Source organism: Lepisosteus oculatus, chromosome 8 (genome assembly GCF_040954835.1).
Source record: "Lepisosteus oculatus isolate fLepOcu1 chromosome 8, fLepOcu1.hap2, whole genome shotgun sequence".
NCBI classification, from domain to species: Eukaryota; Metazoa; Chordata; class Actinopteri; order Semionotiformes; family Lepisosteidae; genus Lepisosteus; species Lepisosteus oculatus.
This window is the reverse complement of record NC_090703.1, coordinates 34740613-34753354: the sequence shown is the minus strand read 5'-3', so window position 1 is coordinate 34753354 and position 12742 is coordinate 34740613. Positions and strand designations below refer to the sequence as shown.

The window sequence follows — 12742 nt, the reverse complement described above, 5'->3', positions numbered from 1 at the left end:
CTGCAACAATAACTAAGATTTCACAAGATAAGACACAATTACAATTACAACAATAACAATAAAGGAGACCGTGGAAGTGGTACTAAGAAGAGCAGAGGGGTGAAGAATGGAACCAGTTAAGTAAAGGCTTTTCTGAAGAAGAAGGTTTTGAGTCTGGATTTGAAGGAGTTTAGAGAAGGTGACTCTCGGATATCCTTGGGCAAAGAGTTCCAGAGCTTGGGGGCATAGCAGGAGAAGGCCCTGTCGCCCATACAATGTAGACGGGCTTGGGGGACAGTAAGGAGGACAGAAATTGTAGATCGGAGGTTGCAAGGTGGGGAGTAGGGCGATAAAAGTTCAGACAGCTATTGAGGTGCCAAGCCATGTAAAGCCTTATAGGTGAGCATGAGGATTTTTAAGTCTACGTGGAATTTGACCGGAAGCCAGTGCAAGGACTCCAGGATAGGAGTAATGTGAACACTTGCACTAGACCTGGTCAGGATTCTGGCTGCTGAATTTTGGACTTACTGCAGTTTGTTCAGAGTAGATTTAGATACCCCAGGGAGTAGAGCATTGCAGTAGTCAATTTGAGAGAACACAAATATGTTGATCAGCTTTTCAGCCACAGTTAATGATAGCATAGGGCGTAGTCTTGCGATATTTCTAAGGTGAAAAAAAGATGTTTTGACAGTATGCTGTACATGTGGGTCAAATGTTAAACCAGAATCGAATATAACCCCAAGGTTTTTCAATTTTGATTGAAGCTCAAGTACAGAGCCATCTACAGATAGGGTTACAGGACTGGCTTTACGAAGTTGATGGGGGGTACCAATAAGATCTTACTGTTCCATGGAAATGCTGGTAACATTAAATACTTCATTCATCTCCTAACCATTTTATCCAATACAGGGTCACAGGGGAGCTAAAGCCTATCCTGAAAGCAGTGGGCACAAGGCAGGATACACGCTGAATGGGACACCAGACCATCACAGGGCACGCATAGACACAAACATACACATTCATACCAGGGGTAATTTTACAAGAAGCCATTTAACCCACCAGCATGTCTTTTGACTGAAAGGAAACCAGAGCACCTGGTGAAAATCCATGCAAATGTACTGTAGCCACTGCCCCAGGTCTGGATTGAACCTGTGGCTCCAGTGCTATGAGTCAGCAACTCTGACCATTGCGCCACCAGTCTGGGAAATTGCAGACAGAAAACAAAACAGCATAGATAAAACTGAAAAGAGATTTATTAAGGTACATTTATTTCCAAGTTAAGATACAAACAGAATCAAAAACAAAATGCAATTCTTAATGCATGAATTTAAGTTAATGAAAGTTTTGAATATACTAACTCTATAACTAAAAATACCCAATATCAACTGCAAACCAGAAATGTTGATCAAGGTTTTAGGAATATGTGTTCTAACTTTGCCCTTTAAACATGTTGTAGACTTGTAATTTTTTAAAAATGCAAAAATATTCATTGAATAAAATTCAGTTTAATTCCATCTTCACATTTTGGAACCTCGGGGCACCATTCTGTACAGCCAATGTGTTTAACAAACCCATTTTACTATACATGAATGCACAATGAAAATGGTTGTCACCTTTTCTTTAAATGCAGTTTGTGAGGCACCTCTGGAGTACAGCAGAGTTAAATTTAATGTGATCATGCTTGTGGAAAGCCTAGAAATTCTCATAGAAAGAAGGATAATTAATTTGCCTGTAATATTCCTAATGCTGTGTTGGTGCTAGATTGGGGAAAGAGCATTAGTGGGAGATTACCATTTGGAGCACAATATTTTGTTAAAACCAAGAGCTGTACGTCTTGAACCTAATCTATGTATGAGCCAAATGAATGCAAAATTCTTCACATCAACAAAGAATGACTTAGGTAGGAGCGGTGACAAAAGAATAAGAACTTAAACCTCTACCAAACCTTTAAGCACCTAACACCAAGAATAAAAGCAAGTATGACCATTTATCCATTGCATATTAAAACTAGTTTTGCCTAATTTTAAAAAGTGAATGACAATAAGTAATATAGCCTTTCTGTTATTTTAACTATTGTATATCCCCCGTCTTAATTTCTCCATTCTGTATTTTGGTCAGACCCAAGAACAATGGAAACAGTGAATGTGATTGAAGAACACCTATAAAGTTTACCATCTCCTCTACTTTGTACTTTGTTCCTAAAATAACCTAGATCTTGGACTTTCTGCTATGCATTCCCCTTTATATCACTAAATCAATAGTGGCTATTGGTATTGCTTTGTCTTGTCCTCATTAAAAGTATATTTATTACTTCATATTCTAAAACAATGTCTTACAATAGTTTCATCTTTGAAATTGCACATTGTAATTGCAGACCAGTCACAAAACCCAGAGTTTGAATTTTAGTGAGTAAAAATAATACTTCTACAGAATTTCTAAATATGTTAATGAAAAAGGAACACAGCAACTGTAAAGATTTAAATGTACCCTCTCCAGGAGTTTTAACAGAAGCGCTGAATAATACTATAAAGATCTTCTCTCTTATCTGAAAAATTGCAGCTGCAACCAGTACAGAAGAGCAATTAGCAAATCACTCCACGGAAGAATAAGGAGAGCATCAGTCTTTCAATTGGTTTAATGCACAGAAGTATGAGAATACACTCCAGAATAATTTAAAGTAACCTGCAGATCATATTACCCAGCCCTACATCCAAGGCTTAAGCACATGACTGAACCATCCCATTTGTTCAGGGTTCTCACCCTGAAGAACTCCAAATGCCCTGTGTTTTTATCACTTTCTGTAGATACAATTTACCAGAGGCAGCACTGACAGAAATGAAAAAGACTTTTCATCTGCTGATTTGATCTTAAGTCAGAGATGTCACAAAACAAAAATGTAGTGTGAACTTACCAACTGGAATGTAATGACATTATACAAATGGAATTATAACTTTGCAGACATAATCCATATTTATTGTGGTAAGCTAAATATGTTCAACATGACGAACTGGCGATTGAACTTTCAAAACCCTGTGTAATCATCAATAGACCTCACAGTCCAGTCTAAAAGCTTCTGCAAGTTCAACTTCTGCTCTTGATAAAGTTCATATACATGAACGGTTCAGTTATAAAGGGCAATGATGAAATAATAGTTCACATACTGTTCCCAGCAGCTATTGAGTCTGGTTAGAAATTCAGTTCCTCAGTCAGAGTAATCTATGTGTATTAGAGCTGCAATGAAACAACTGCGGAAGGTTCTCTGTGGACTGTGGCACAAGTAACGACGTCGGCTTTCATCCTAACCAGTCACATGGACACTACTCAAGTCTTTCTCACCTGCTTTCTTGTTGGACTCCCACCCCCGTGGCTCTCTCTACTGTAATGGTGGTACAGAACATGACAGTGCACTACAAGCAAAATATTATTCCTACTGGCTTTGGATGTGCTCTTGATCGACACCAAATATGCAATGTACTTTACTCTTAAAAAAAGAATAAAAAGTTACAAAGTATTAATGATGTTACCCCACAAACCTATCTGCTAGTATACAATGGGGGGTCCAAATTCAGTTGCTGTCTTAAACATGGAGAAAACTCACAAGATAAGTGTGTATATTGATTACAGCATGTAAATATGATTGTGGAGCTATCTGCAGTGTACTTGGCCTTTATTCTCACTAACATACAGCATGTAAGATTACATTACATAATGTAATTAAAATTATAACCGTCTTTGAATGGAAATCTTATACAACATTATGTCACTACATGCTACGCAGAAGCTGATTTGCAAGTATGACAAACATGACAGCTTCTCAGGAGAAATTAAAGAAGAAAATATAATACTTGATAAAGTATGAATCAATTAGAATGCAATGTGCTATACTTGCATCTCACTTAACCAAGAATTAAGGCTTTGACATTTCTTGCTGTTCGTGTTGGTTACAGGAAGCCAGGTCTAGTCCTTCTTTTTCTCCCTGGCCTCCTTGCCTTCATCGTCATCGGTGTACTCCATTGGCTCCTCTCCAGGCTTCAGGAGTCTTCCTACATAATCATACTTCTCTGTAAAAATTCAAACAATAAGAAAACCATGACTCTCATGCACTGGGACTTGTGAAACAGTGGCAGATAAAAACAAAACTAACCCCCCTTTGTAGGCCTTAGCTACTGTATGAAACCTTCTAAAGCTGTCCTGAGCAGACTGCCTTGGACCTTGATGGGAAGTTTAAACTCAGGGTGAAATTACACTTAACACAGTGTAGAGAGTTTATCGCCACCAGACTCAAAAGGATGGAATAGCATGGAATGTTTTACCCTCAACCTTTCATTGAGGGTATAATAACTAAATTAGAGGTTACCATTAACTAGTACATAATTATGCAAAATGGGGTATACTATGCACATCAAACAGACTTAACCTGTGCCAAGAAGCCAAACCCCTGAATCTTGTACTCACGAGTGAACTGCGTTTCCCATTCCCCCAGGCTTTCCTGCTGCATAGCATTGAGGTCAGACAAGTCATCATGGGTGTCCTTTAAGGCCTCTTTTTCCAAGCAGAATGTGGCAAGGCCTCGGGAGGCATCCCTACCAGCAAAAACCCCATAGGGACCATCTGTAAGCAAATAAATAATAGGTTTTTATTTTACTACTTGGGTAAAAAGTCAGAATGATAACCCCATTCCCACATACTAGTCATTTAGCAGTTCTCTGCTAGGAAATACAACTAGAATCAAATAAATCAAAACATAAAGCTGTAAAAAAAGAACATGCAAGTAAGCAACTGCTTATTAGTGCCAATCAGATGTATGATGAGTTTATACTTAAATACTATAATCTTAATCTATTATAATCTATTATAATCTTTTTAAAAAAATGAGCATGTTGTATTAGAGAAACCTCCAGAATTTCACATATGGAAGAGTAAAATTTGGGCTTTCATGAAACAGGCATATTTAGGATGGGCTTTAATTTTTAAATTGATATGACATGAAGATAACTATGGGGAAGCAAACAGAACATTAGGTGTGGTACCACCCGCCATTAAAACCAGAATGTCTTCAGGGGCAACTACATTGTTAAAAATCCTCAAACAGCCACTATTCGGAATAGTTACCATTTAAAATCATTACTGCTCGAACTTCATCCCTCATGAAAATGAGCAAACTGTCAAAGTAGGTCAGGGCCTTAACTAGCACAACGTAACCATCTAATCCGTCATTCGTCACACTTCAGTTATACAAGGCGCAGGTGTAGAATTATCTTTGTACAGTTTAACACCCGAGGGAAAACAAAATAATTGGCAAGCAAGCAGCAGACTGAGGAATTCCTACAGTTTTTTTTCTCCAGACCTTGTTGCATGCAACGCAGGGACAGATAGCACAGAGGCGTGTGGGTAGTTACCCTTTAACTGGGTAAAAGGTAGCTATTGTGAAATTTGATCATTTCACAGCAGCAAACCGTACTTTTTAATGCTACGTGATCTCCGTTTTCTATCAAAATTAACTGCTAATCTTTAAACTAACCTTAGTCATCACTTCTTTTACACTCGCCTACAGGTATAGATAAGAATTTCTGCAGAAGTTTTTATGCCTTTATTAAGCTAAATCCTCTGGTTCCATTGATACGATTTGCTCCTCTTCAAATTCAATGCCAAGTAATCCAAAATTGTACAGTCATAATAAGATGATGCTCAAAGGCCGAATTATGATATTATGAATCTTTTAATGAATATGAATCTAGATCAAAACCAATGAGTCGTGCAATTGTGGCTACAGTAAACTGCACAGCGAAAACAAATATTCCAACAGACATTTAAAGTCATGCACTTAAACCACTTTCTTTGCTTAGTCTTACCTGGACCATAGAATTTCTTTCCTCTGGTCACATCAAACACTTTCCCGTTTACAGCCATGAGAATTCGTGGGTTTGTCACTCCATCGTATTCTTTTAGGTCTTCCAAAGTGAAATCTCTCTTCTTTAGCTTGGGCAATGGCTTCTCGACTTCGCCCATATCCGGAGGTTTGTCTCCACGAAAGATTTTGTACAGAAGAAATAGGCACAAACATAAGAGGCTCAGATTGAGCGGAGATGTATAAATTTCTTGCAAAATACTCGTAGAAGTTAACGCTTCTTCTTCAACCATTTTACTTCTGTAAAAAAACATGAGGGAAACAAACATTAACCAGTTATCACCAACAGACCAATCACAGGAGGCAACACAATCTATTGAGGACTCTTAGCCCAATCAACGGCCTTTAATAGCAGTGAACAGTGTGATTGGCCTTTAAACAGTAACTGATTGTGGGTGATGTAGTTTTTTTAACCTTATTTAAATGCGTGGAAACGAGGTTTTTAATTTCCCGTTATTACTAACCTTCAATCAAAACTTGCATTATTGCTCATCACACACACATATTTGTGTTTAAGATTCTGTATTTCTATTACTCGCTGCGTCTATGGCTACGGAGAACTGTTTGCCTTAGTTGTTTACACACCTCCTGATAAATCACTAAACTTTAATAGTTTAATTCTATTATGTATAGTATTGGGGCGGAGACGGCACGGTGATGCAGAGGTTAGCATTGTTGGTTTGCAGTGCCGGAGCCCTGGATTTAATTCCAGACCCGGGCTGCTATCTGCCTGGAGTCTGTATGTTCTCCCCTTTTTCATGCGGGTTTCCTCCTGGTGCTGCAGTTTTCTCCCACAGTCCAAAAACATACTAGTAAATTAATTGCCTCCTGAAATAATTGGCCCTAGGTGTGAATGTGTATTTGATTCTGTCTGCCCTGAGCTGGGCCGTGCTCCGTCTAGGGTATACCCTATCTAGCTCTTGCTCCCCATTGACCCTGAATTGGAAGAAACAGCTAGAAAATGAATGGATGGATGGGTATATAGTAATGGACATGTGCATTCATGCACACAGAAGTAGGACACGGAGAACCAGGAGTTAAGAATGTATTCTGGGAACTGTTTGCCTAGATGTTGTGTTTGTGTGGTGTTCGTATAACAATATTATCTTGAGATATCACTGTGCAGCCCAAGCTTATCACATTACATCACAAGCCCATAACAGAGCAGGACTGTCACCATTAGTGATGCGCGGGTTGAGTCACACCCGCGGGCAGGTGCGGATTTACCCGAGGGTCGGGAGGACTCGGGTTAAAAAATATATATTTTAGATCGGTTCGAGCAGGTGCTGGTTCGTTTCTTTCAACCGCGGGAGGTGCTATGTCTAGCTTCCATTGTGCGTTTAGCTGAGTTTTCCAGCTGTTAGAGTTTGCTACCAGTTTAAGTAACATGATCCTCAGGTGGATCGCCTGTGCTATAGTTTCCATCTATATGGTTAGTTCCTAACTATAGTTCATATCTCTATGGATCTCATATATTTGCATGCACCACTACAGTGCATTTACTATTGTTATAAATTGCTGGGGCAGAGCAGTGGCTAAGGATCTGTGCCTGTGGCCAGAAGGTTGCCGGTTCAAATCCCGCAGCTGGCAGAGGAATCCTACTCCATTGGGCCTTAACCCCAACTGCTCCAGGGGTGCTGTACAATGGCAGACCCTGTGTTCTGACCCCAGGCGCTCTCCCTATCTGTGTGTCTCATGGAGAGCAAGGTGGGGTAAGTGAGAAGATAATTCCTAATGCAAGAAATTGTAAAGGGTTAATAAAGTAATATTTAAAAAAAATGAGGGGTTGCAGATATGGATAAGATCTGGAACTGACAGATTAGTCATTTATAAAGTAAATAATGCCCCCAACCTGTAAGGATTTCTCCAAGAATATACCCAAGGTGTTTGTAAGGTTAGATGCACATGAATTCTTTGTCCTCTGGCACAGCTTAAAAGATTAATAATTCAGGTACACGTGGTTAAACAAATATTTAATACCAATGATAGTGACACGCCCTACACTACACACAACATAAGCATGCAACACACACTGTATTTACAATTTTACAGACAAGGTGTTTCAGAGACTCCAGGCTAATTAATTCAATGCTTAACCGTAGTGCCAGAAACATTATGAAGGAAATGCAAGAAAGAGAAACTATTGTATTAACAAATGATTATGAAGTAAATGGAATCAGAGAAACATGGCTTACAGAGAGTGATGGTGACAAATCCGATTTTAGCAGATACACAATGTTCCAGAGAAATAAGAATGATGAAAGAGGTGGAGGTGTAAAATAAAAAAAGAAAAATAACATAAATAAAGGTTAACATGAAATATATGGGCCAGCCTTATGAAACAAGATTCAAAAGGCATGGTGTTAAAAGTATATTAACTATAGATAATATTTATATTACAGTTTTATAAAACCAGGAACATTTGTGAAAAGAAAGAATTGGTTATCATGGGAAATTTAAATTCTTCCTCACCATAGTTCAGAAAAGAGCATAATGTCACTCAAATATTTGCTTATCAAAATTTGTTTAACATAATAAAGTAGTAGACAAGGCTAATGATTCACTTCAATAAACCCCCTGACAACTCTCTGCCTTCCCTGACCTTGGTCAGGGTACCTTAGTTAACTCCTTCAACTTACAAAAATTACCACCTGTAAAAAAACTTCCTGCTGCCTAGATCCCAACCCTACCTCTTTATTGAAAGCTTGCTTCCCAGACATCTGCCTAATTCATGTTAATTGTCAACATCATCAACATTTCCCTTTCCCTAGGTGTGGCCCCTGCTACCTTGAAGACTACGTCTATCTCCCCTATACTGAAGAAACCTGGCATGGACTCTGATAATGATGAACTGCAGAACAATCTCTAATTTACCATTTCTACCAAAGGTTTTAGGTGTGATTGTGTCAGGGTTGTGAATTATTTACTTATTGCCTCTAACTAGGGGGCTTTAAGTATCCTTTTATCCTTTTTGATACAGTGAATCGTTCATTGTTGCTCAGTCGCTTGCAGACATTCTTTTCTACCAGCGGTACTGTTTTTATCTGGTTTTGCTCTTATATGACTGTCAGGCAGCATTTTGTCTCCCTGTCTCCCTTGGATCTCATAAATACCCCATGGCCCCAGTCAATCATAGTGTGCCTCAGGGTTCAGTCTTGGGCCCTTTGCTTTTTATTATTTATATGCTACCTCTCAACCAAATTATACACAAACATGGTCTTCAGTTTCACTCCCACACAGATGATACTCAGATTTATGTTAAAATGTCTTCCCCCTCTGGTCTCCCCCCTCCATCACTTATCTCTTGTTTGCAAGACATCAAACTCTGATCGACATCAAATTCCCTTAAGCTAAATAGGGACAAAACAGAAATTTTACTTGTGGGCAGCAAATCCCAGATGGAAAAACTCAAGGGATTCACAATAATGGTGAATGACTTCCACATTCAGACGTCAACCATAGTCAGGAATCTGGGAATCACACTTGGTCCTCTCCTGTCTTTTGAGTCACATATGAAAAAATTCATTAATACATTTGAATCTTTCTTTCACCTTAGAAATATGCTGAGGGCCTGATCCATGCATTCATAACATCAAGGCTTGATTTCTCCAGCTCCTTAACTTTCTTTTTCACAATATGTTAAAAACTCTGCAGCTACACTACTTCCTCACACCAGACCCTGACAGCATATTACTCTTACATTTAAGTCTCTACACTGGTTGGCTGTAAAGTTACAAATTCAATATAAGATCTTGTTATTATCTTTCAAGGCTCTAAACCAGGGGTGCCCAACCAGTTGATCGCGATCAACCAGTCGATCCCAGAGTGCTTGCCAGTCGATCGATCGCTTTTCCCACTAATAGTGAGTTACGGAAAAGAAAAGTGGAAAATTTAAAATCTCAACTAGCAGCAGTCGTTTTTCACCGACTTTTCATCTTGAGGTCTAATACAAGAGGGAAAGCGGCAATCATCGCATCCTTCTGTGTGAGCCACGTCCTGCCTACACACAAAAACTAATTCAGGGATCAAGAAGTAATAAAAAAAAGTGTTTGTTGAGGCTGCTGACTTGCTGTTTGGAGATTTCAAAAACTAACATTTAAACTTAGGTTCAGACAGCTGTTGCCTGAAATCAAAGAGGTTCCCAAGTCGTCTAAACATGGTGAATATGCCCAATTAGAGGCTGACCAGTGGCTTCTGGATTTAGCATTCCTCACTGAACTGCTGAATTAGCTGAATGACGAGTTGCAGACACAAAATAAAAATGTAATCGACATGATCAGCAGTGTCAACACATTAAAAAAATTACAAATGTTCTCAAGTAAGCTTCTCAGTACCAGTGCTCACTCTAAAGTAGGATATTCTTTTTTCTAAAATGGGGAACATCGTTATCGTTATTGTACTGATGTGCCCATAGTCTCTGTTTTTCCTATATCAGATCTTCAAATTCACACTGGTAGATCGCGCTGGACTGGCAAATGAAAAAGTAGATCTTACATTAAAAAAGATTGGGCACCCCTGCTCTAAACAATCTGCCTCCATCAAAAATCTCTGAACTCCCCCCTGGACCCCTACTCACTCTCCCTAGCACTAAATCACAGACAGTGTTGTGGAATGACCTTACTCTGATTTTATGAGAGACAACTTCTGTAACTCTCTTCAACTCTAAACTTAAAACCTACCTTTGTACCAAGTCTACGTCTGACTGCCTACAGTTAATCTGTAAAAACCTGTATGTTTTTTTTCATTTACTCTAATTCTACCTTTCTTGTTTATTTCCTTATTCATGATGTACAGTACAGCAGCTTTGTGTTTGGAAAGGCACTTAGAAATAAAAGCGATATTACTATTATTAATATTTAATAATAATAATGATAATGATTATTGTAGGTTTTGCAGTAATACAGCACCAAATTACCATTGTGATCAATTAGACAGGGGATATTAATTATATTATATTAGACAGGTGATAAATTAATTAAGTAATTCCAAGATCATTTTGGGCTAAAAGCTGGATATTATTCAGCCCTCAAGTGTAAGAGGTCTCTTAATTGAAAAGATAATATGCTTGATTTATCAATACTGTTACGACCCCAAGTGTCTAGGGGAAAAGGGGTGTAACATTTAGGATAATTCTTTTGGAAGCAGGGGGGGTTTTGGTGAGGGACTACGAAGTATGATAACAAGGGTAAGGAACTAGAGTGGTGCCAAAGGAAAGAAAATAACAAACAAAATGGAGCTGGCTAGGACAGTGAGGGAAAGCTAATCTGACTACAAAAGAAACCCCGAAACACACGTCTTCAACACCCTAGCTAACCTGCACTGACTACCCAAAACCATACAAGACAAACGGCACTCACCTGTACTAAACTAGTGTACTAATACAAAATCAACTAAGTGTGTAAGTGTACCCAACAACCTAAACTAACCTTATATACAAAAGTTCACACAAAAACACAAGTGAACCAGGAAGACAAATAAGGGAAAACAAGAGTAATAAATAGGAGCAGGGTACAAAAAGAACACAAAAGTTGAACATGTAACACTGGGACAAGGTAATGACAAAACAAGGATGAATACACAAACAAACGAAAGTACAAAGAAACAAACAAAGAAACCAACAAAACAACAAAGCCGACGCTATACGAAAATACAAACACACACAAAGCAAAACAAACCAACAAACGAAGCCGAAGCAATAACAAGAAACGAAGCGAAGCGATAACCAAAACCAAATGGGACCGAAGTCAAACGAAAGGCCTCTCCTTGCTGAAAACCTCCAAGTTATATACTGAATAAGAGGTGTTCTGATTGGCTGAGAGCTAATTGATGATGACGTCATACTGAAAGTGTGGTGTAATGGTGGGCCAATGGGGAAGGGAGAACAATCAAGGGTCAACAGTGTGGACATAACAGAAAAAACACACACAGAACACACACTGGGACGTAACACCCCCACCCATAAAAACAAACGTCTAATGTTTGGACAATGAAGACAAAACCAATCAAACAATATGCTATACTCTACCCCCAGCCAGGTCATTTCCCAGTATAAAGCTTACCCCTTTAACGGGTAGCGAAGGACGTACCCCAACTCTAACAAATCCAGTAACTAAACCACATTGTAGATGTACACAGTGTAAAGGCACTTTCATAAAACCCATTTCGATGCCTTGAACTAATACACTTGAATCACAGAAAGACTTATCAGACAAGGGCAGTGCATCCACAACAATAAATGACTGGGCTGCTCCAGTATCTCTTAATATTTGAATTGTTTTCTGGTCTTCTGGTTTACCTGTTAGCGAAACGAATCCTTCCATAATAAATGGTTCATAACTAGGGTCAGGGAGACTGTTTTCACTAGACAAAGGAATAGCAGAACGGGAAACAGTCTTAACAAACCCAGCACTCTGTTGCTGCTGCTTATGTTTTAGGGCCAAACAATCTGCAATTATATGACCTCTCTTGTGACAATAAAAACATTCAAACTCCTCTTTAGGACGTGAGGAACTACTTTTTACTGGGGGAGACTGAGACTGGGAACTTGGAGTAGACAAAGTCTTCTCCACATGTGCAGATGTGAAAACGTTCTTGTGCGTGAGCACGAACTCAGCTGCCAAAACAGCGGCTTGCGCTAAAGTAGTTACTTTTTGCTCATTCAAATACACAACAATGCGTTCAGGCAAACAGTTCTTAAATTCCTCTAAGAGCATTAACTCACGCAATGAGTTAAAGTCACTCACTTTACTGGCTACAACCCATTTATCAAAGAGAGTGCCCTTCTCTCTAGCAAATTCAACAAATGTCTGGTCTGACACTTTACGATGATTTCGGAAGCATTGTCTATAAGCCTCA

General features: G+C 38.9%; 1 protein-coding gene across 1 annotated transcript; it reads right to left on the bottom strand.

Moving 5' to 3' along the window:
* Nucleotides 1-1214: 1214 nt before the first annotated feature.
* Nucleotides 1215-6175, bottom strand: pgrmc1 (progesterone receptor membrane component 1). The gene is made up of 3 exons (XM_006632631.3): nt 5832-6175; nt 4435-4590; nt 1215-4040 (listed from the first exon to the last, which is right to left on the bottom strand). Exons 1-3 carry the CDS (start codon nt 6154-6156, stop codon nt 3937-3939), a joined length of 585 nt encoding a protein of 194 aa, XP_006632694.2. The 5' UTR covers nt 6157-6175; the 3' UTR covers nt 1215-3936.
* Between the last annotated feature and the right edge of the window lie 6567 nt (nt 6176-12742).